The following is a 23,619-nucleotide window of genomic DNA, read 5'->3' as shown; positions in this document are numbered from 1 at the left end:
AAGTCAAAGGTAATGGGAAGTTAGTTCTGGCCATACCATCATTAAGTATCTAAAAAAAAAGCTGATGGATGAGCCAGATATAAGCATGCGCTGGTGCAAAGTTGGCACCTTTTTATTTTTGTCGGTAAAAAAACAGATTTCACTTGGCCTACGTATTACCTCAAGCCTGCCAGCAGAGAGCAACCTTGTTTCTCTTTTTAYATTCCTCATTGCTTTACTTGAGACTTTCTCTTGCTTAGTCTGTAAAAACGATCAGGGTAAGAGGGCCTAAGTACAATAAGTCAATACAAAATACTTTGAAGATCAGACTGTAATACACAACACTAATGAAAAAATTATACATCAAACACATTGGCTCTTTGGATTCTGCTTCATAGTTCTCTACTAAGAACTCAAACCCTTACATTTCTATTTTTAAAGTCTTGCATTTCAGTCTCACACTCCTATTCATCAGCCATAGTGTGTCTTTGTTGTTCAGTATGGGGTTGAAGGCAGTGTTTGCTCTCTACCCTTCTCTCTGTGTGGCTATGTGTAGGCCTCCCACATAAAAACATAGTACAGTTTACTATAGAATACTATAGTACTTACTATAGAATTMTATAGTATTCTGTAGTAAACTTTGATAAACTGTAGTATACTGTAGAAAACTATACTAYACTCTGTAATATCCTTCGATCATGTGTAGTACTTACTATATAGAATGTTGTAGTATACAGTAGAATACTATACTGCACACTGTAGTATCTCTCGATTCTGTAGTGCTTACAATATAATTTTGTAGTATACTACAGAATACTATACTACACACTGTAGTATCCCTTGATCATGTACTGCTTACTTTAGAATGTTGTAGTATACTGGAGAATTCTATACTACACACTGTAGTAACYCTCGATCGTGTAGTGCTTACTATATAATTTTTTAGTATACTGGAGAATACTATTCTCCACATTGTAGTATCCCTAGATCATGTAGGGCATACTATAGCATTTTACTACAGTAAAGTCCACAAAAACACTATAGTGAATACTATAGTATAATACAGTCAAGTCCGCAAAAACATTCCAGTAAATACTACAGTAGACTTCCGCAAAAACACTACAGTGAATACTATAGCAYACTACCGCAAAAACACTACAGTGAAAACTATAGTATATAAATATAGAAATACTAGTATTTAGAGCATAGTATACTAAAGTAATTTGTCTGGGGTATGGCTGTTTATATCTGTACAGTATGTGTGGGATTCAGTGAAATTCAGAGAGATAATACCCCTTCAAAGACTCCACCTGTCTGGTCAGTCTGTCAGTCTGGCAACTGGGAGTTGACAGGGAGCCAGGGGCATGCGCATAATGTGCAGACCAATAACCCTATCAAGGTGGAGGACACACTATATTATGGTCTAGAGCTAATTCAAAAGAGTTCAACCTATAAACAAATACTTACAAATGTAATTAGTCTATAGTATGGTCAATAATCATGGATGACTGATTTAATTAAGCAAAGAGATTACAAACTTTATTTCCAGTAAATTGCTGCACTTTTTATTATTTGACTGCTGGACACATGGAGAGTTATAGAGTAAAAGAGAGTTTCCTTCTATTTAAAAAAAATGAGAGAGCGATAAAGATCACGAGTGCTTCACTGTGTTTGTCATCTAGATGGTAATCATATTTTGGGTTCCAAGAGGCATGTTGGGAGGATACATACAGCAAGACAGAGTTGTATTGCATTGAACACTATACTGTTCTTTATGACTGCATTAAATAGCCTAATACTGGATACTTTCTATGAAGTGAAAAACTATTTTTGAATGTGTGCAGCAATTGTGTGTGTGTGCGTGTGTGTGTGTCTGTCTGTCTGTTTCTGTGTGTGATAGATAGATAGATAGATAGATAGATAGATAGATAGATAGATAGATAGATAGATAGATAGATAGATAGATAGATAGATAGATAGATAGATAATAGATAGATAGATTATTATAGATAGATAGATAGATAGATAGATAGATAGATAGATAGATAGATAGATAGATAGATAGATAGATAGATAGATAGATAGATAGATAGATAGATAGATAGATAGATAGATAGATAGATAGATAGATAGATAGATAGATAGATAGATAGATATAGATAGATATGATAGATAGATATATAGATAGAATAAACTGGATAAAACTAGCATGGGTGACATACGTGAGCAGGGCCACACCCTCTTCTACTGTCAACGCATACATCAACCCAAGGTGGGGCTGAGTGGAAGGACAGTATGAGGTAACTCTGATGCCTCTACAATGTAACACAATACAATGAGAACGGACTAATTACTGTACTGCATCCAGCCTAAAGGCACGTTTCGGTGTCTAGGAGGAAGTGATGTCTAGGAGGAAAGATGGATTTGGTTTCTGTGTCCTCTTTTCTAAATGTATAGTGTCAATGTCAATACACTCACACTGCTCATTTTTCAGAAGTTCAGTAGCATAGTCTGCTAAGGGATGTGGTATAGGTATCATCAGGGGCACAACTTTGGTTTTAGACATGGGAGGGACATAACTTGGTGTGGGGTCTGGGGTCCTCCCATTTTTGGGGACATCTAAAGCTAATTTCCTGCATTTCTACACAATCTATTATATAATTTAATTATATTATATAATTTAATGAATTGCTAGTAGTTCATTCACTTCAGTCGAAAGGCAATGAAACGTTAGCTGAATTAAAATGTCAGTTACACTACWASCTCAGCGCTGGGAATAACACTTTTTTTCTGTCAAATTGCAGTTCCCTTGCCAGCTAGATCAGTCAACTAAAGAGTAGGCAGTTTCTACTCTCCTTGCTTTTTCAACTCGGAGAAAAAGCACAACACAGACAACAGCTGCCACTGTTCATCTCTCCTGTGCTGGTCCTATACGCCAGCCTTTCAGAAGCTTTGCCTTCACACAGGTGGTGTCTGTGCGGTCCTAAATCCAWCCCGCTCACAACCTACCCGAGCGTTCTGAGGCGTCCGCATGGTCCTAAAGTACACCTCTCAGTTTTGTATCACAAGTGGAATGATATAAGGCTAGGGGGGACAAAAATGCAATTTCATGTGGGGGGTCATGTCCCCCGTTCCYGTCCCCAGTGAAAGTTGCGCCCACCGTCCCCCATGGGTGTCATAGAGATCATATACATTTATATTATGTGTGTGGTACATGGTGTATAGCTACAAGGTTAAAGGCATATTCAATGTGTAAACCACCAGATTTTAAAAGTCTACGTTTTAAGCCTTGACCAGATAATACAAACTTTACATTGTGCTTTCTAGAGGGCCTACCAACTTTATTTTATCGACATACCTCATAATAAGAACTAGTTAGTCATTACTCCCCTTTAAATCCTCCACTCACCCCCTTTAACGTGTCTGTCTGTCTGTCTGTTGTCTGACTGGAGCTGTGTGTTTTATGCCCGCTCCGCTGTCAATACCACACCACTAACCCAAATATTAATGCAATGCAATGGGAATATAGCGATCATGGCTAAGAATCWAATTTTGTTAATTATTCTCGCCCTGGTTTGCATATTCGGAACTTATGATGGTAAGTGTAATGTTTTTCGAATTAAGTTTTTATTCCGCCAGTGTGTATTTACTTGCTCGGTTTGTGAATGGAATTTACATTGCTTARTAATAGCACAACATGGCGCACGGATTTGGTATCAAGCAAGTCGAGTTAGCTAATTTAACCTGATTGTTCACGGCTAATAGTATTGCAATAGAGATGAAAATAAGAGAATCAGCTAGCTAGCTACCTACACTGTTTGACGTTATGTTTAAATATGCTTTATAGCTAGCTAACTAACTAACTGTTTGAGAATAGCATAACGTTAGTTCTCTGGCCAGTTAGAAGCTAATTGGATGGATACTTGGATCGCGTTAGTAAACATCTCAAACATAGCACCATTTTTAGGATTTGGGATGAACAGCCAAGGTTGTCTACCAAGGACCTTCCRCCATTCCTTGATACAATTCAAGAATCCAACAGCAGTGGTTTAACAAATTGCCTTGAGTCATCTAATCAAAGTTTAATTAATTTGCTGTATTCTCAAAAACGAATATGGAAATATTGGTTTATTTATTTATCATAAACKACCACATAATATTCAATATCAAAGCATTTAAATCTGCTCGCTCAGATTCCTCATCAAGTAAGGTATGAGTTCCTTATTCCCAAATTTGACCTTATGTTTTTGTCATCATTTCCTGTGAAAATCTGTTTTTTAGCTGTTTATTTTTAGTGTGTGAACTGTAAACTCTGCAAACAAGACAGCTAGTGTCGTGGTTTTAAAGTGCAGCTCGAAACGCTTTTCCTGAGACTACAACACAATGGTTTAGCAAGCTGGAGTCTGAGGCTGACCTATTTAGCTTTGAAGAGCTGCAGTACATTGCGAAACGGGCCATTGTGTGTTGTTCTACCAATCAGCCTGAGTTAGTTTATCATTACTGGATAAAATATTAATTTATGAAAAGCATAAATGAGTAAACAGAACTCGGCCTCAGTTCTCCCTCTCCCTGGCCTTTAGCGTTTTTCGTACATGTAGAGATAAGAGGCTGGAAGGTCTATAAACACTCGGTCCTAGTCTCTTTTAAAAAGCCCTTGATCGTGAACTCATAATGTTTGAATAACATGGATGATATGGTTGGGCGCTTGTGTCTTCAAAAGAGTGTCCAACAGTGTAAATACAGATTGCATGTATATGGACCTTTTTCTCTGGGCAGGGCAGGGGGCTCGGTTGTATCCATGTATGGAGATTAAAAATGCCCAAACAATGGGGTAATGGAGATTTTCCAGTTTGTTATCTAATCTACTGAAATGAATGGTGTTAAAAGCATGGACTAAATTATCACAGCTTCTCTTTACAACTGTGACTTATTGTGAAAGTTTCAGCCTATTTCAACTTTTTAAATCCTGTTTCTTTCTGTGGGCCTATTTGATTGCTCTTCTCAACTTTTGTCACTTAGCCTAATATACCCATTTAAACATGTCCTTTTCTATATGCTTTTTCTGTTGAGTCTGCAAAGTTAAGTAACTAACTCCAGGATGATCTAGTTTACCATTATGAGTTGGATAAACCCATTGTTGATGTGATCAATGACATTAGGCATATTTTTCTCTATGCCTTCTCTGGAAAATAATTTAACTCTGTGGAAGGTTATGCCCCATACACATCGTGATGTATTTCATTATGCTATACGTCATCTTCACGCAATCTCGTTCCGCTACTACTAGACAGAGAGCATAGGGTTTCACAACAAGACAAGATGGAGGAGAGCCTAGTTTCTTGTCAGAGATTGCATTTATTTTGGGACATTGCAAAATATGACCTTTTCATTCAAGACAAACATTGTTTCAGGTGATAATAAAACATGTTTTGTTTAGTTTCCTCAACTTGTTTATCTAATTTTCTAGCAAGTCAAGCTAGTTTACAGAGTTGCTAGCTAGCTAAAGAGCTGCAAGACTAGGGGTGTGTTCGTAAATTCAATCTGGAGTGCCAGAGTGCGCACAGGGCGTTTGTAAATTCAGAGGTTGTCAGTTCTTAAATTCAGAACGTTTCGCTGTTGGAGCGTTCAGAGTGCACACTGGACGCTCTGACCGAGGAGTAGGTTTGATCCGCGTTCTTACCTCACAACAGCATTAAAGCACCCAAGCTAACGTTGTCAATCTGGCAACGCTCTGAATTTACGAATGACCAGAGCACACTCTGAGCACTCTTTGTCACTCCAAAGTGAATTTACGAACGCACCCTAGCTTGCTAGCAGAGCTGGTTAGGCTGTTTTCATGTCATGGCTATAACTGTGCTGCTGGCAACAATTTTAATTCAGCTTTTTTCCCGATGTTTACTGACACCGGCCATATTCAATGGGTGTTGAGCGTTCGTAAATTCATCAGTTATTCTGCGCTCTGGCACACTCAGACGAGAGTGCTCTGAAATCCAAGTAGATAGCCAGAGTGAATTTATGAACGCACCCTAGGTTGAAGATACTGTCGCTAGCCACCTCAACCTAATAATCATCATCAAAAACAAATGTAATTACCATCACAAACTAAAACAAGAGGCAACAGTCATATAATGTGTATTATTTAACTTTACTATTCCAATAGGCCTATCCATTCCTATAAGTGAGTACTAATTGTTTACAAGTCACTAGTTATTCCATAAATTCATTGCCTAAAACCACATTTTCATCTTGTTCTGTGGTTTGGTAACCTCTTTTTCTATTGACAGACTCTGGCGGCACTAAATACGATGCAAAGTTTGGAAACATTTTAAGTATACGGCATCCGTTTCGCCACGGAGCCTTACACTGCAAGGGGGAGCTGTGATACCACACCAAGAATCTTTTTAAAAATTCGCCGTCTAGCAGGAACAGTGGTCAGAACCTGGTAATATCAGAATGTAGGATTGGATATAAACCTAACAATGTCAATTACTAATTCCTCTGAACAAGGGGAAAAATTCACTCAGAATAAATACTAGAAACAATACTCCAAGCCGCAGCTCCATACTGATTGGTGTGGGTGGCTTTTGACCATTTATTTGTAATCCCCGTGTCTTATCCATTAACCAGGTTTCCATCCAACATTTCTTTAGCCAGTAAAGTACATGTCGGATAAAAAAAAATGTATGACTGGCCTAATGGTAAACTTTCCAAATGTCGACAAAACAAAACACAGTAGACAAGATGAGGTATTTTTGTGTCAGTAAAATTAATTATGGGAGAAATGTCGGTGGAAAAGCTTTTATGCTCAAATATTGAAATAATAATCACATCGAAATATAATTGGAGGCATGCGAAAACGTGTGGACCTCCCACTACAACTTGTTGGAAAAGGATGCAGTTTATTAGGCTACAGATGGCACATGTGCTCTAGCCCAGAGTTTCAATACCAGAGTGGGCACACTCACTATATAACAAMACTTTTTTTTTTTTTTTTGAAAACCATGAAAATGCGATGGAAACACATTTAATTGCAAAAGGTGTTTGTGTGCACTAGGTCATCACGCAAAGCCTTTTATCCTCAAGTCAATTTGATGGAAACGGATTTCCGGTGGGAAATTTTCACATGAAAATCTGTCGCCAATTTGATGGAAACCTAGCTATTGTTAAAAATGCTTTGGGTCCAAATCAGATATTATGTACAATATTTATTGAATGTTATATGAGTCCTATAATTTCAAATTACCAATTTGGGTCCAATCAATTAGCTTAATTCCTCAGATCAAGTTATATTTCAACAAAATAATGTTGCGGGAATGCTAATCTCAATTGTTTCTAACTACAGAAACAATTTCAGAACAATCTGAAATGGAGGGGCCTCCCGAGTGGCGCAGCAGTTTAAGGCACTGCATCGCAGCGCTTGAGGTGTCATTACAGACCCGCGTTCGATCCCTGGCTATGTCACTGCCGGCTGTGACCAGAAGACCCGTGAGGCGGCTCACAATTGGCCCAGCGTCGTCCGGGTTAGGGGAGGGTTTGGCCAGCCGGGATTTCCTGGTCCCATCGCACTCTAGTGACTCCTTCTGGAGGGCCGGGTGACATCAAGCTGACTTTGGTCGCCAGCTGGACGGTGTTTCCTCCTACACATTGACGTGTGGCTTTCGTCCTTGGCCTCTCCCGAGTCCGTAGAGGAGTTGCAGTGATGGGACAAGACTGTAACTACTAATTGGATATCACAAAATTGGGGAGAAAAGGGGATAAAACAAATTATAATTTATTTTAAACATCTGAAATGGTGGGTGTCTTTCTTGGGCTTTTTGAGGTGGAATGACCCTAATAAAAGTTCACAGAAGTAACAAGTAAAGGTAAACCTATCAATTAGTTATAGTGTTTTTACTGATATCAGTTGTGTTTATGAATTATTAAGTGATTAAAACTCAACAGAATTTATGAAAACATTGGTAACAGAATTTCTGCAATTGAGTGGCTACAATGGGAAATCATAGTAGTCACAAACCACAGTTGGGTCACTACTGTCCTCCCTTTCACTGGCATACTGTTTTGTTCATATCTCTCTCTCTCCAATTAATGTCACCTTTTCCGGCTCTGACTGACACCTACCTACCCATGAGTCCCATCTTTCCATTTACTGTAACCTGCATCCTCACCCACTGAGCACCAATCGACACCGGACGCTGAAAGTCCTTCACTGTAGGGTGGAGTATTCAGTACAGTACACAGAAGAGCACATTAGAGTTGAGTACACTATAATGTACTGAACTATACACAACTTTACTGTACTGAACTCTACTGTACTGAAGCTCCCTGCCCATTCAGCCTGTCTTTTCAAACTACCTGGTAGTATAGGAAAAAAAGTTATTTTCAGAATGACAGTTTAGGACCTTTAATTTTTCTAGGCGCACTGGTGCTCCTAGATATTCAGGTGCATATTCGAGTAAAATGGTCACACTGTAGAGCCCTGCATTCAGAGCCTTGCTTTCATATCCATAATTATGAATTTCTGTGTAGTAAAGATCAGACCCTTGATGGAATTCCGTTACTGCAATTCTGTTACCGGGTGTAAATCCACTTCACTTAGCGTGTAGTTCAATAAACCAAAATATATATTTTTTCAAACTCAAGGTGTCATGTCATTCAGATGTGGGATGTTAATTTGATCACTCTTTAGTTTCTGAGAATGTTCCTGCCCAGGAAGAAATGCAAACTTGTAGTGTATTCAAGGTTTAAAAAAACTTTTAAAGTTTATAATTTCCACTTTAAAATGTCAGAATTTATTTCCTGTAACGAAAAACGTATCAACCCCTACAAAAGAAATTCCTGTTCCTGCATGATTATTTTCCAGGTGTAACAAACTGGCTGAAATGAAGATCCTACATCTGTAGCTGACACCCCATTCTTTCTGCAGACATCTTTGAATCTTAATTCGAAGCAGATAGGCCTATTTAACAGTTTTGGGATAATGTGGTCGCATAAAAAAACAGAGGGCGATTTTACTGAAATTATGTTACCCAACTTTGCATCTGCACAGTTCTTCCAGTAAAAGTGTTGTAAAATGTTCAGTGTAAATTGTTTAAAGTAGTCATTGTAGTCAACAGAGTTGTATTTTTTTGTTTGCCATACATTTAAAGTGAAGTGTCCTTAGGCTACATCACAATGTACAAAGCAATACAATGTGCACAGTTAGCCTTTTTTCTCCTTCTCTCTATTGTACCCTTTTTCTCCTCTCTCCCTCCCCCACTCCCTTCAGAGCCCTGTCGCCAAACAATACCTGTACTGTGCTTGACTTTAGTAACATGCCAAACCCCCGCTTTTAACACAACCATAGTCCTCAAGGTTTTGTTCTGCCACACTATTTCTTCAACAGTCTTGACACATCACAGCATTCTCTAAAAACTGAGCAAAAAAACATGTTGCTGTTGAAAACATTTCCTCTCACTTTACTTCTACACCACCTCCTTTCTCCTAAGTCAGGCCTAGCCAGCCTGTCTGTGTATACATTGTAAGTTGTATAGCCTATGTATTATATATGTTTTACTATAGTGCCAGTGAATAACCTTGCCACACATTCAGCACAGGGCCACTTGACGTGTGTACTTGTGTGGTGTGTCTGTGTGTACTCAGATCTGCGCTCAGATCCGGTACAATAACACATATGCAGTTTGTGGTGTGTATTTGAAATCTCATCAAGGTCCTCCCATTTTATCTAAAATACTTGCATCTATGTTTATATAAGCCATATTTCCTTTTTAAAGTGCTTTAAACTTAATGGCAAAAATACATGTTATGAAACTTTCATCAAAAATTATACAAATTCAATAACAACATAAAATAACAACCTTCTTGAGTTCATGTGTGCTGGATCACGGTGTGTGTGTGTGTGTGTGTGTGTGTGTGTGTGTGTGTGTGTGTGTGTGTGTGTGTGTGTAAAAAAGGTCTGAGGTGTGACTGGATGTCAAATGTCCAAAAGGTGCCATGGCACTGTCCAGCATCGTAATCACCCCAATGGTAAAATAATTGACAGTACCAGTCAAAAGTTTGGACACACCTACTCATTATAGGCTTTTTCATTAGTTTGACTATTTTTTACATTGTACAATAATAGTGAAGACATCAAAACTATGAAATAACACATGGAATGATGTAGTAACCAAAAAAGTGCTAAACAAATCAAAATATGAAAGCCCCCCGTCACCTGGAATGCATTTCAATGAACAGGTGTGCCTTGTTAAAAGTGAATTTGTGGAATTTCTTTCCTTCGTAACGTGTTTGAGACAATCAGTTATTGTGACACGGTAGGGGTGGTATACAGAAGATAGCCCTATTTGGTAAAAGACCAAGTCCATATTATGGCAAGAACAACTCAAATAAGCAAAGAGAAACGACAGTCCATCATTATTTTGAGACATGAAGGTCAGTCAATTCGGAAAGTTTCTTCAAGTGCAGTCGCAAAAACATCAAACGCTATGATGAAACTGTATCTCATGAGGACTGCCACAGGAAAGGAAGACCCAGAGTTACCTCTGCTGCAGAGGGAAAGTTCATTAGCGATAACTGCACCTCAGACATTGCAGCCTAAMTAAATTCTTCACWGAGTTCWACTAACAGACACATCTCAACATCAACTGTTCAGAGGAGACTGCTTGAATCAGGCCTTCATGGTCGAATTGCTGCAAAGCAACAACTACTAAAGGACACCAATAAGAAGAAGAGACTTGCTTGGGCCAWGAAACAGGAACAATTGACATTAGACCGGTGGAAATCTGTTCTTTGGTCTGATGAGTCCAAATGTGAGATTTTTGCTTCCAACCACCGTGTCTTTGTGAGATGCAGAGTAGGTGAACAGATGTCTTTTGCATRTGTGGTTCCCAYCGTGAAGTATGGAGGAGGTGTGACGGTGTGGGGTGCTTTGCTGGTGGCACTCTGTGATTTATTTAGAATTCAAGGCACACTTAACYAGCATGGCTACYRCAGCATTCTGCAGYGATACGCCATCCCATCTGGTTTGTTTTAGTGGAACTATCATTTGTTTTTCAATAGGACAATGACCCAACACACCTCCAGGCTGTGTAAGGGCTATTTGACCAAGAAGGAGAGTGATGGAGGGCTGCATCAGATGACCTGGCCTCCACAATCACCCAAACTCAACCCAAATGAGATCGTTTGGGATGAGTTGGACAACAAGTGCTCAGCATATGTGGGAACACCTTCAAGACTGTTGGAAAAGCATACCAGGTGAAGCTGGTTGAGAGAATGTAATGAGTGTGCAAAGCTGTCATCCAGGCAAAGGGTGGCTACTTTGAAGAATCTCACATATAAAATATATTTTGATTTGTTGAACACTTTTTGGTTATTAGATGTATTTCATGGTTTTGATGTCTTCAATATGATTYTACATTGTAGAAAACACTAACAATAAAGAAAAACCCTTGAATGTGTAGGTGTGTCCCAACTTTTGACTGGTACTGTACATAGATTGCCTTTATGGGTCTATTTGAAGTCATATTTAGGCTAACTCATATTTTTGCCTTTTGAAATGTACACATTGGGGTCGAATTGAAATGCTCTCATGTATAAGATAACAAAACATATAAATATATATATAATAGGCTCACACCAATGCATAATCTAGTGATGTCCTTTTACAGTGTGTGTGTGTGTAGTCTGTATGAGTCAAGGCCACATGTCATTAAGAAATGTTTTTTCCCTTCTGACGTAAATGAGAATAGTCCTACCACAGCATAGTAGCTGAAACTGAAAGACCCCTCAGACACAAACGGGCAGGTGGGTGTGCGTGTGTTAATTTCTAAACCACACCAAATAAAAGCCCTCAAATTAATTATTACTTCGCTCAAGCCCAGGGGAAGCTTTAAACCACAGCTGTTCCTTGTGCCAAGGTTGGGAGGTGAAAGGGTTCATTCACTTTTTTTAAAGAAAATATAAAAAATCCCTGGCCTTTTAATTTGGCATGTACGTGCCTGTTGATAAACCGCATCAGAGTAAGGAAGCTTAAAGGCAAACAGGATATTGTGTGTGAGAAACAGTATGATTGAGATGTTTGACGAAGAGAAGACACAGTGAGTGACCAAGTCACGTTCCCTGGGTTTGTGATATTTGGAAAGGGATTTAGACAGAGGATGGGAAGGGAGGAGCTGGACAACAAGGGAGCTGGACAACAAGGGAGCTGGCCTAGGCAGTAAGATAAGAAAACATAGTTCATGGGATTTGGGAAGCGGCCATGTAATTACATTGAGACATGCATTCGTAAAATGCTTGCAGCATTATCTTTTTACTACATGAGTCATTCAGTCATTTAAAGAGGTCTGTTTTTCCTTGTCTGTTTTTCCTTATCTCATTTCTATGAGTATTATCTATAACTGTATTATCGAATCTTCTGTAGTCACTCATTGATTTTTCAATGTTTTTTCCCCCCTCAAATTGAGACTATGCATCCTGTCTGAACTCCAAGTACACCTGTGTTAGGGAGTCCTTGGAGTATCTGAGGCCAGACTCCCATAGGCACTATAACTAAGGGGGGAAATCTAATCTGGGTGTCAGGTAGCCTAGTATCTAGAGCATTGGGCCAATAAGTTACAAGTTTGAATCCCCGAGCTGACAAGGTGAAAAATCCACCAATATGCCCTTGAAATAGGACAATATAAACACTCACCTAATAATAATAATAATAATAATAATAATAATAATAGTAATTATCATAATTATTATAACCATATACAAGTTTGGGCCTCCTAGCTATTAACTATCAGGTTTTACTGTCTGTTTTAAAAATGGGAACTCTTTGAACAGACCTCGCTATGGCCTTGATTGATCGACATGGAAACATATTTTGTTCCAGCATAGCACTACATGTTCTCACCGATCTAGTATTAGAAAACATTCTAATCAGAGTTTCTCAGGATTGTAGTCGTGCCTCAATGGGCAATCCAACATGTGAACATAAACATGCCTCCAAACATTCTCACGGATTAAGTACTGTTTGAGAAACACACTGCCTGCTTAAGATCACTGAACCTGTGTCTAGAAAGCCAACTAGCTTTTGCTATAGAATCAGAAGACTGGGAGCCCAGATGCAGAAGCATGTGCACCGTGCATGTGCACAAGCACACGCACACACACATACTTCCTGTGTATTGATCGGAGTGGGATAGTCGGGGAGGTAGGGGATGGGGTGAGTACAGTGGTGTGTTTTTTGTCTTCTGCCTGGTGGAGTCTGGGTGTCTTAATCAGTTATTCCCTGTCTGAGTGCTGCCTGCTTCGTGCAGAGCTCTTTCCGCCGCCCTCGTCTAGAGTAACACCTCCAACCTCAACCCCAGTTTACAGAATGTCAGCAAGTAATAATCACCTTTCATTTCTCACTACTTTACTGTAGCTATCCATGTTTTTGAAGCCTTGTCTTCACAGGGTTCTGGTTGCACTTTTAATTAGGCTCCTATCAACATTAAGCCTATTAATCAATCAGTTTGCAAAAGGATGAACCTTCTGGAAACCAAAAAGCTCATGTTTCCTTCATTCCTGGGAATGTGTGTTGTGTGGGAAATACAAATGCAACAGAGGGTCTGGTGTTTACATTGAGGTCATTTACAGACTACGATGGAAGAAAAAAAATATCGGAATTTCACRCCATGTCAGCCTCGGTGCCCTAATRAAATTCAATTATCCAAAATTTCACTGAGGCAGTCACTGTCTAGACTGGGTTAATGACAGCTGCAGCTGCTCACACAAGTCAACCCCCTCCTCTGTACAAACCACTACTACAACTCGCCCCAAAAGCCACCAACATTTTCTACCCCCCCCCACCCAAGAAAAGCCCTCGCCACAGGGTTTAAAACACATTGAACGCCCCTTCTCTGCCGTTTTTTTTTTTTTTTACCTCCCCTGTCCTACTTTTCAGGACTAGGCTGCCTGGGACTAATCCCAAACCTCCAGTACAGACCACAAACTCCTAAAAACCTTAGAGGTTCCCCCTTTCGTCTTATCACCCCTCCCTGTACACAGGAAGCTGACCTGGAGGATGGCTTATCCCAACAACTACATTCTGGGTTCACTCCCCTACCCCCACTGATCTCAGCTCAGTCTGGGTTGGTCAAATTCCCTGTAATCGCCACACAAAGTACCAATGTGATGTTGATTAAGGATTATGAAATTGTATGGGCAAAGTCCACTTCTGATTATAGTAACACTGTCAGTAGAACACCACTATTTAAAAGCAAGCTGTCTGCACTAAACAGAGAGACCTTTTGTCTTTGAACCTCACTTCCCTCCATGTATGTCTACCATTATAGAGCCTGTATGTTGAGAGTATCAAATTACCCAGATGTCTTTGAGCTTTCTTGTGATGTCTGCAATGTGCAATAACTTGTCAAATTGCTTCTCATTCAATGTGTGTGTGTGTGTGTGTGTGTCCTCTCTGATCTGGTTCACCCAAAGAGACCTCACTGCCTGCTGTGCTGACCTTGCTGTCTGACAGACCTGTGAAAATCTCTCATGCTCCCCATACAAGTCTACTGAACTGGGTTGATATTGTGTGATTTTTATCCAAACACCTGTTTCAGGCTAGGAGTTCAATGTGAAATAGTTACATGAGGTGCAGGTTATTAACAACAGTTTATGGCAGTGAAGGAAAGTCAGTCACAAAAGTAAGCTAGAAAATGGTAACTTACCTACATTTTTACTTTGCGATAAGTTCTGCTCATCACTCAAATCTTTATTTTCTCCTTAGCTAGCAATAAATGAAGGCTCTGTCCTATTTAGAACATTATCTTGAACTAGCTAACATTACTTGCTCTAGCTAGCTAGTTATGGAACTTGTGGACAATAGGCTAATTAGGAGGAGAGGAATCATGAAAATCTGTAGCAAGCTGGCCTTTTAAAACAGAACTGTATTCTTGTGAGAGATTAGAATCCTAGAGAGGGAAAGAGGTACTCAACTTTCTATCTGTGCCATTGTGGCATCTGTAATAGCATGGGCAACGCCATTAGAGCTACCTCCATTTTAAAGTAGTACATTTTCTTATTMTTTTGCTGTTTGGAAAAAAATGTAAAGCTAATATTTGTGATTTACTGCTACTTGCAATACTGGAGTCTTGAACCAAATCTTGTGTGTCACCAGATGGCGGTGATATAGCTTAAAGCCATTTACAAACTAGGCAAACCAATTTTAAAGAAAAATACAATTCTCTTATCATTGGCTGATCACTCACAAGTTAGGAATCCCCACCTAGTTTTCTACTTTAAAATAGTGGAAGCCCTCAATGTGAAATCAAATAAAACTTTATTTGTCACATGCGCCGAATACAACAAATATAGACCTTACTGTGAAATGCTTACTTACAAGCCCTTAACCAACAGTGCAGTTCAAGAAGAGTTAAGAAAATATCTACCAAATAAACTAAAGTAAAAAATAGAATACATTTTCAAAAACAAAGTAATAAAGTAACACAATAACGAGGGTATAGACAGGGGGCACCGGTACCGAGTCAGTGTGCAGGGGTACAGGTTAGTTGAGGTAATCTGTACATGTAGGTAGGGGTAAAGTGACTATGCATAGATAAACAGCGAGTAGCAGCAGTGTACAAAACAAATGAGGGGGAGGTCAAGGTAATAGTCCGGTGGCCATTCGATTAATTGTTCAACAGTCTTATGGCTTGGGGGTAGAAGCTGTTAAGGAGCCTTTTGGTCCTAGACTTGGCGCTCCGATACCACTTGTCATGCGGTAGCAGAGAAAACAGTCTGACTCTCTGACAATTTTATGGGCTTTCCTCTGACACCGGCTATTATATATGTCCTGGATTGCAGGAAGCTTGGCCAAAGGGATTTACTGGGCCGTACGCACTACCCTCTGTAGCGCCTTACGGTCAGATGCCGAGCAGTTGCCATACCAGGCGGTGATGCAACCTGTCAGGATAGTGCCGATGTAGAACTTTTTGAGGATCTGTGGACCCATTCCAAATCTTTTCAGTCTCCTGTGGGGGAAGTCGTGCCTTCTTCACGACTGTCTTGGTGTGTTTGGACCATGATAGTTCGTTGGTGATGTGGACAGCAAGGAACTTTAAGACTCTCGACTCGCTCCACTACAGCCCCGTTGATGTGAATGGGGGCCTGTTTGGCCCGCCTTTTCCTGTAGTCCACGATCAGCTCCTTTGTCTTGGTCACATTGAGGGAGAGGTTGTTGCCCTGGCACCAGACTGCCAATGTCCATGCAAAATCGGGTTATTTCCAAGTAGAGATCTCAATCCATCTCTGGAATGGTTATAATTGTTTCCCGGCCTGCCGCTGAATGTGTCTTTTTGAAATGGCCAGCTTTGGCGCGCAGTTTGATTACCGTTGATACTCTATTTCCAGGATGAACCACCTCTGTAGGGTAGGGTGTTGTGCTGTCTTGTTGTACTCTTGTGATGTTAAAAACACCATTAGCTAATAGGGTACATTTTGTCACCGTTTGGGTTAAAAACATGTTTGTTCCCATCTGGAATGGTTTCAAACAACACACTGTTCTGCGTCTGCTTTGTTTTGTGAAATTATACCATTTGGGGCATGGTAAATAATTGAAACATTTCTGAGAGGTATAGTTCAAAAGATTGTTAAAGGTTCGTCAAACTAAAGGGTTGTTTACCTCTTCAACGACTAGAGATTTGTACAATGTCAACTTAGTCCTAGTCCCTRCGACCCAAAATACTCAAGATGTTGAATCACTCTCTGGTGCCTTCTCTATCCTGATGGAGCATGCTACCAGCTTTATCAAAAGGAGATATATTTCTCTTTAAAATCTCGGGCTATTTTCTAATAAACTCACTGGCTATTATTTCAACGTGTCCTTAGAAATGCAATGTGTGTGGCTCGAGGTCAAAGAACAAAAAGTAGTGTTGACGTCTGTCTGATTTTCTCCAAGAGAAAAGCTGAAATTGTTTGGGTATTCTCTGGGAAATGGTGTTGTTCATTTGGAGGAAAAATGTAATAAACACAGTGAATCCTTTTTTTTCTGTAGTCCAATGCTTTATCTTACAGGGGTATGATCATAGGACAAGTTGGTGTCAGTATAAAATAAATAGAGCCAGCACACTGAAGCTCCACCACAAAACAACATTTTGATCCAGCAAGGATCTTCATCAGGTCAAAGGGCCCCTGTGTGGTACTGCTGCTGTCTATGAGCGCCCTCTGCTGTATATATACTTGCATCTCATACAGTGGAGTGAAATTGTCTTGAAATGTTTTTTTATGTGGCAGTGCCAGCACAACTTCTTATGAAATTACAGCTTTGAGCGTGTTTTGAGTTTACCCAAATCATTATTCCAAAATATTGAAATCATCTCTCTCTCTGTCTCTGTGTACAGCTTTGTGGTGTAACTGCACCACAGCCCAGTGTGAGAAGACTGGCTCCCGGTGTGAGACAGACGGGGCCTGCATGGCCTCCACGTCCTTCATCAATGGGCTGGAGCAGCACATCCGTATCTGCATCACCCGGGACAAACTGGTGCCCCCGGGCCAGCCCTTCTACTGCCTGAGCGCTGAGGGCCTCCTCTACACACACTGCTGCTACACTAACTACTGCAACAGCCTCGACCTCAAAGTAACCTCTGGTGAGTGTCTCTCTCGACCTCGACCATGGAATATAAGCTGTATACCGCCACACACAAGCGCATGTCCCAGGTTTGCACACCCTCACGTTACGAACCACAGGGTTAGGATGTCTGCTACAATAGAGGACAAGGGTCTCAAACACAGTTCAGTGAATTGTGTTATGTTCACTCATGAAATGTGAAATATGTATTTAGTCTGATTTCTTTCTCTTCCCTCTCTCAGTGACGTCTCGGCCGGGCCTGGGGGGCGTCTTTGGCCTTGATGGTAAATGGGGTCCAGTGGAGCTGGTAGCAGTGGTCGCAGGGCCCGTCTGCCTGCTGTGTGTGCTGCTAATCATGGGTGTGTTCCTGTTCCAGTACCACCAGCGGGCCTACAGCCACAGGCAGAGGCTGGAGGTGGAGGACCCCTCCTGTGACCACCTCTACATGGCCAAGGACAAGACCCTGCAGGACCTCATCTACGACATGTCCACCTCTGGATCAGGCTCCGGTCAGTACTGCAACGCTAGGGCTCTGATCAATTCAAGCAGTYACAAAACAGGAAAAAAAGAGATTAGTGACTGTAGCTTTAATAATGTCTTCCATAGAAGAAAACAAAATGCATAGGGGGAAATGTGGTTGATATTAGGCATGTCACAATGTGATTGTCTAACTGTATAGTCCTCTTTCTTTTTGTCTCTGTGTCCTGTATGCCTTGGTCCTCTCCGTCCTCTGTCTCTGTGCAGGCCTCCCTCTGTTTGTCCAGCGTACAGTGGCCAGGACCATCGTGCTGCAGGAGATTATAGGGAAAGGGCGTTTCGGGGAAGTGTGGCGCGGCCGCTGGAGAGGAGGAGACGTGGCGGTGAAGATCTTTTCGTCCAGAGAGGAACGCTCCTGGTTCCGCGAGGCCGAGATCTACCAGACCATCATGCTGCGCCATGAAAATATCCTGGGATTCATCGCTGCCGACAACAAAGGTAACAAAATACTGGCCGTCGTTCTATGACATCACAACAAATATTCCCCTTCGAAGATCACTGCTTGTAGATTTCTGGTGTTCAGGTCAGTTTTTCGTATTATGTGTAGGGTCTGAACATTGGTCTCTGAACTTATTGTCCAACAATCTTTCTGTCATAGATAATGGCACATGGACCCAGCTGTGGCTGGTGTCAGACTACCACGAGTACGGCTCTCTGTTTGACTACCTGAAYCGCTACTCCATCACCATCGAGGGAATGATCAAACTGGCACTGTCTGCTGCCAGCGGCCTGGCACACCTGCACATGGAGATCCTGGGCACACAGGGTGAGGGTGTGCCTCTGTAAATATAGGCCATGCTTCATAGCTGGTAGGAAATGCCAGCTCTCCCATTCAGCCTGGTCAGAGTCTGGGTTATGGATCTGCCCGATATGACTTACACAGCAGCCCCTCTAAACTAAAGCATCTCTGTTGAGTGCACTGACTCAGACCAACAGAGATGTTCCTTGATAGGTCAATTATTGATGTCATTCTGGAAGAACATTTACATTTTTGTCTGCTGTAGTATACAATGGTATACTGCAGATATCCATGATTGTTTGATTCAAATGAATTGGACAACATAAAACACACGTTTCACACGAACATGTTAATGATCAGTTACATGACTTCCATTGATTGCCAGGAATGCAGTAATTGTCAGGTAGGCTCACTCTCTCGGCCCTCCTCTAGGTAAGCCTGGTATTGCCCACCGGGACCTCAAGTCTAAGAACATCCTGGTGAAGAAAAACAGTACCTGTGCCATTGCTGACCTGGGGCTGGCCGTGCGCCACGAGTCCACCACCGACACCATAGACATCGCCCCCAACCAGAGAGTGGGCACAAAGAGGTGCAAACACACATGTCCTCAACCTTAAGAAGTACTTGGTTTCTCAACTTACAACCCTCATGCCACCCCAGCTTAATAAAAACACACATATTCTCTGTGTCAGGTACATGGCCCCTGAGGTTCTGGATGAGAGCATCAACATGAGGCATTTTGATTCGTTTAAGTGTGCAGACATCTACGCTCTGGGCCTGGTTTACTGGGAGATCGCACGCCGCTGCAACGCTGGAGGTCAGACAGGCTCCACCTCAGCACACTATGGCTGGTCCCAAATGGCACCCTATTCCCTATATAGTCAACTACTTTTGACCAGGGCCCATAGGGCTCCCTGTATAGTGCACTATTTTTGACCAGGGCCCATAGGTCTCCAAGTGGTAGTGCACTATACAGGGAGAATGGTGTCATTTGGGATGCATCTCTCTCTCAATGTAGTTAAAAGTTTAATTCACAATTGATTAGAAACCCAGATATTGGACCTTACCTGACCTTTGACCTCTGCCCCTAGGTATCCATGAAGAGTACCAGCTACCGTACTTTGACCTGGTGCCCTCTGACCCCTCCATAGAGGAGATGAGGAAGCTGGTGTGTGACCAGAAGCTACGGCCCAACGTGCCCAACTGGTGGCAGAGCTACGAGGTAGGGACACTTGGATATGCATGTTCATTTGAGGTCAATCAAATCCTATTATGATAACACAGCAGTCACTCACTAATATGAAAGTGTCACTGGTTTCTTATAAGTATTCAATTGTATGCTGGTGTATTTTACATGAAGTATGTTTATTTGTCAAGCTTGTTCTCTGGGGATGCATTGGTGGTTTTGATAAGCTTATTTATCCTTGTGCATATCTGCACCATATTTTCATGTATGACTTCCTCTAACCTCATTTTCCTCATGTTCGCTCAACCGTTGGTCCAATTTTCCTGAGCTTTATATAACACTGTACTTTATCTATCTTCCTATTTTCTCTCTCCCTCCCCATCCCCCAAGACCCTGCGTGTGATGGGGAAGATCATGAGGGAGTGTTGGTATGCCAACGGAGCTGCCCGCCTCACCTCCCTGCGCATCAAGAAGACCCTGTCCCAGCTGAGTGTCCAGGAGGACATCAAAGTCTGAGAGGGCCCTATCCCAAAGAACTGAGGAGAGCACTGGGGACTCTGTCCTGCACTAAAGAATACTGAGAGAGATAGATAGAGGGACAGGGTCTTTTCAAAGAACTCACAAGCTAACGAAAGAAAATGTAAACAAAACAAAAAAACATTGCATAACTCTCCTGACAGTTTTTGTTTTTAAAGCCACCACCGCCTGAGTTGTGACAAACCCTACCTCGTCTATTCAGCCAAAACTACTGACAACCCCTGTCCTTCCCTTGCCCCCAACCTATCCCACCATTCTGACCCCCAAACCTGTCCCTGCAGCCCCCCTTCTCTGTTCTGTTCCTACTAAAATGGCTGACTGCAATTACTGATATTACTACTACTACTACTACCGATAATGCCCATGTTAATCTCAATGGCAGGATATACACTGAGTGTACAAAACCATTAAGAACACCTTCCTAATATTGGGGAGGAACCCCCCCACCTCTTGCCCTCAGAACAGCCTCAATTCATGTTGACTCCAATGCTTCCCACAACTGTGTCAAGTTGGCTGGATGTCCTTTGGGTGGTTGACCAATATTGATACACACGGGATAAACCCAGCAGCGTTGCAGTTCTTGACACACTCAAACCGGTGCGCCTGGCACCTACTACCATACCCTATTCAAAGGCACTTAAATCCTTTGTCTTGCCCATTCACCCTTTGAATGGCACACATACAATCCATGGCTCAAGGCTTAAAAATCCTTCTTTTAACCTGTTTCCTCCCCTTCATCTACACTAATTGAAGTGACATCAATAAGGGATCATAACTTTCACCTGGATTCAGCTGGTCAGTCTCTCATGGAAAGACAATGTTTTGTGCACTCAGTGTATACTGTATACAACTGTAGTTAGTAAGAGGATGTGTGTAATTTAATTTTATACAATATTTTTTATTCGATTCACAAGTACCTATGTATTTGTTTGCCTTTATACTGTATTGATGCCATGTTAAATCACTGTTGGCTGTTTTTCAATTGTTTTCTTTTGTCAGGGAGTGTGTGTGTGTGTATATATAGGGGGAAGATGAGGTCCGTCTTTGAATACTGTATACTAATCTCTCCGTTGTACGTACATACACACTGAGAAGTTGATTTTAAAATCCATGAAGACCAAGTCTTCCTCATTTATGTGGGCATGTTATGTATCATTTATGGGAGCAGTGGTCTGTGAGTCACAGAGATCAGGTTACCAGTACATAGGTTTACAGCAACTATGTTTCCCATTACAACAACCAATGTTGTGTTTTGTAACTCCTATTGCCTACTTAGGCAGGAATGGTCGATACAAACACCTGGCTCTATGGTATTTCATGACGACGGATTGTATAGCCATTTTTTKTGTGTGTGCACACACTAATGGTGGTTTGCTGTTATGAATTATATTTTATTTCCTCACAATACCTCCATGTACGTTTCCCCTCAGGTTATATTCTCCCGGGCCAAGCTTAACCACAGTCTCACCTTATGGTTAGTGTGGTTATCTGTATAGATTACCCTTTTTGATTTGAGTTTCCATTGATATTTGAATAATGTTTTAGATTCATTTGCAACAGTTTAACACKGGTAACTGTTCTTGGATGGGAGACAACGGGAGGGGCTTATTTGTGCTGTCAATCATCCACTGATTAACCAATGGAATATCTCCTACTGTACTGTACACTGTCATTGAAAGCGCATACTGAGTCCCTCCAATTTGATGTCTCACATTACTATAGAGCAGTATTTGATTTTGAGTCAATATTCCACTCCATATTCTTAAATTCTACTCCACCTATTTTATGTCCTTGATATGCAAATTGTAAATAGTTTGTAYAATGATTTATTTCATGTCAAATCATATCACCAAATGTTTTCAGGAAAACTATGTACTGTTAAAATTTTTGCTTTTTGTTTTGTTGACCACTATCTCAAAAAGGTACTGCGGACCTAAAGCCTCTTTCCTTGTGTTCTTAATCCTGCCAGTTTGCTGTGAGTTCCTAGAAAAGGCTCTGCAGGGCCCATGTGTGCACTACTAACTCCACAACCGTTCAAGTTCAACACCCCTCACTGTTTTACTGCAGATTATACCAGTGAAAGCAGAGGGTGTTTAATATGTTCAGTAAGCATTTTAATCACAGTTCCTCATTTAGTGATAGGTAAATACCTCTCCCAGATTTCACATTTTCAGAAAGCTAAGTAAGAGTGAGGATTCACCAGASCCTCTGTAAAGGGTGCTTATTCAGTATGGCTATAGCACATACAGACAGGGGTTGAACCGTTGAAGAAAGAAATACTACTGATACTTATCACTGCTGTTCCACAGGAAATACTGTATGTATTTATTTGATTTGTGTTAGTTTATGACCATGTCACACTCACCTGTATCTATTTTTTTTTTATATATATAGTTCTTGGGAGATGTCCAAGAGGACACGGCCTGTGTACATGTTTCTTCCTGAAAATGTGGTTGCTTATGTTTATGGCTGTGAGTGGGAGGCAGGACCTGGGTGTTTGTCTGCATACTGTTAGGCGGATGTGTGGTGAGATTGTCTGTCTTTGGTCAGGGAGTGATCCTATGCAAATGTCATAGGCCATGGTTGGGATGTGTCTATGGCCTTGTTTTRAGCACACACTGTTATTAAGGGGTGGTATGACATGATATGCTGTTGTATTGCACTGTGTTTAATGAAGCACTGAATTATGAACACTCAGACATCTGGACAGAAATCAAGCTTTTAAAACCATGAACCTTTTCAGGACTTGTTTCCAATCATGTATATAGCCTAGAGTAATAATACAACTGTTTTCCTAAGTTTTGTGTTTATTTTACTCACACATACCAGTATGTACATCTAATGCAAAAACTATTTCCATTAGTGCGTCTTCCAATGCAACCTTTCTACCCCTCATTCAAATCAGAACAAAGTTCTGGTTTAATGTCTATCCCCTGATCCATGTTCACATAAATGTGTGGTCATCCCATTACCCTAAAGTTTAGTGTTGTATCACATCCTGCTCTTCCAGCTAACCTACAGCCCAGTTGCCTCACCAAAACACATATA

General features: G+C 41.0%; 1 protein-coding gene across 1 annotated transcript; it reads left to right on the top strand.

Annotated features, from left to right (window-relative positions):
* The first annotated feature begins 3,417 nt into the window (after positions 1-3,417).
* Positions 3,418-23,369, top strand: LOC111966751 (activin receptor type-1B-like). Its single transcript, XM_023991659.2, has 9 exons — positions 3,418-3,577; positions 17,346-17,591; positions 17,815-18,081; positions 18,317-18,547; positions 18,708-18,875; positions 19,281-19,437; positions 19,541-19,665; positions 19,940-20,070; positions 20,425-23,369. The coding sequence occupies exons 1-9, from the start codon at positions 3,487-3,489 to the stop codon at positions 20,548-20,550; spliced, it is 1,542 nt and encodes a 513-aa protein (XP_023847427.1). The 5' UTR covers positions 3,418-3,486; the 3' UTR covers positions 20,551-23,369.
* The last annotated feature ends 250 nt before the right edge of the window (positions 23,370-23,619 follow it).

This window comes from Salvelinus sp. IW2-2015, linkage group LG1 (assembly GCF_002910315.2).
Source record: "Salvelinus sp. IW2-2015 linkage group LG1, ASM291031v2, whole genome shotgun sequence".
Classification (NCBI taxonomy): domain Eukaryota; kingdom Metazoa; phylum Chordata; class Actinopteri; order Salmoniformes; family Salmonidae; genus Salvelinus; species Salvelinus sp. IW2-2015.
This window is presented reverse-complemented; position numbering and strand designations above follow the sequence as displayed.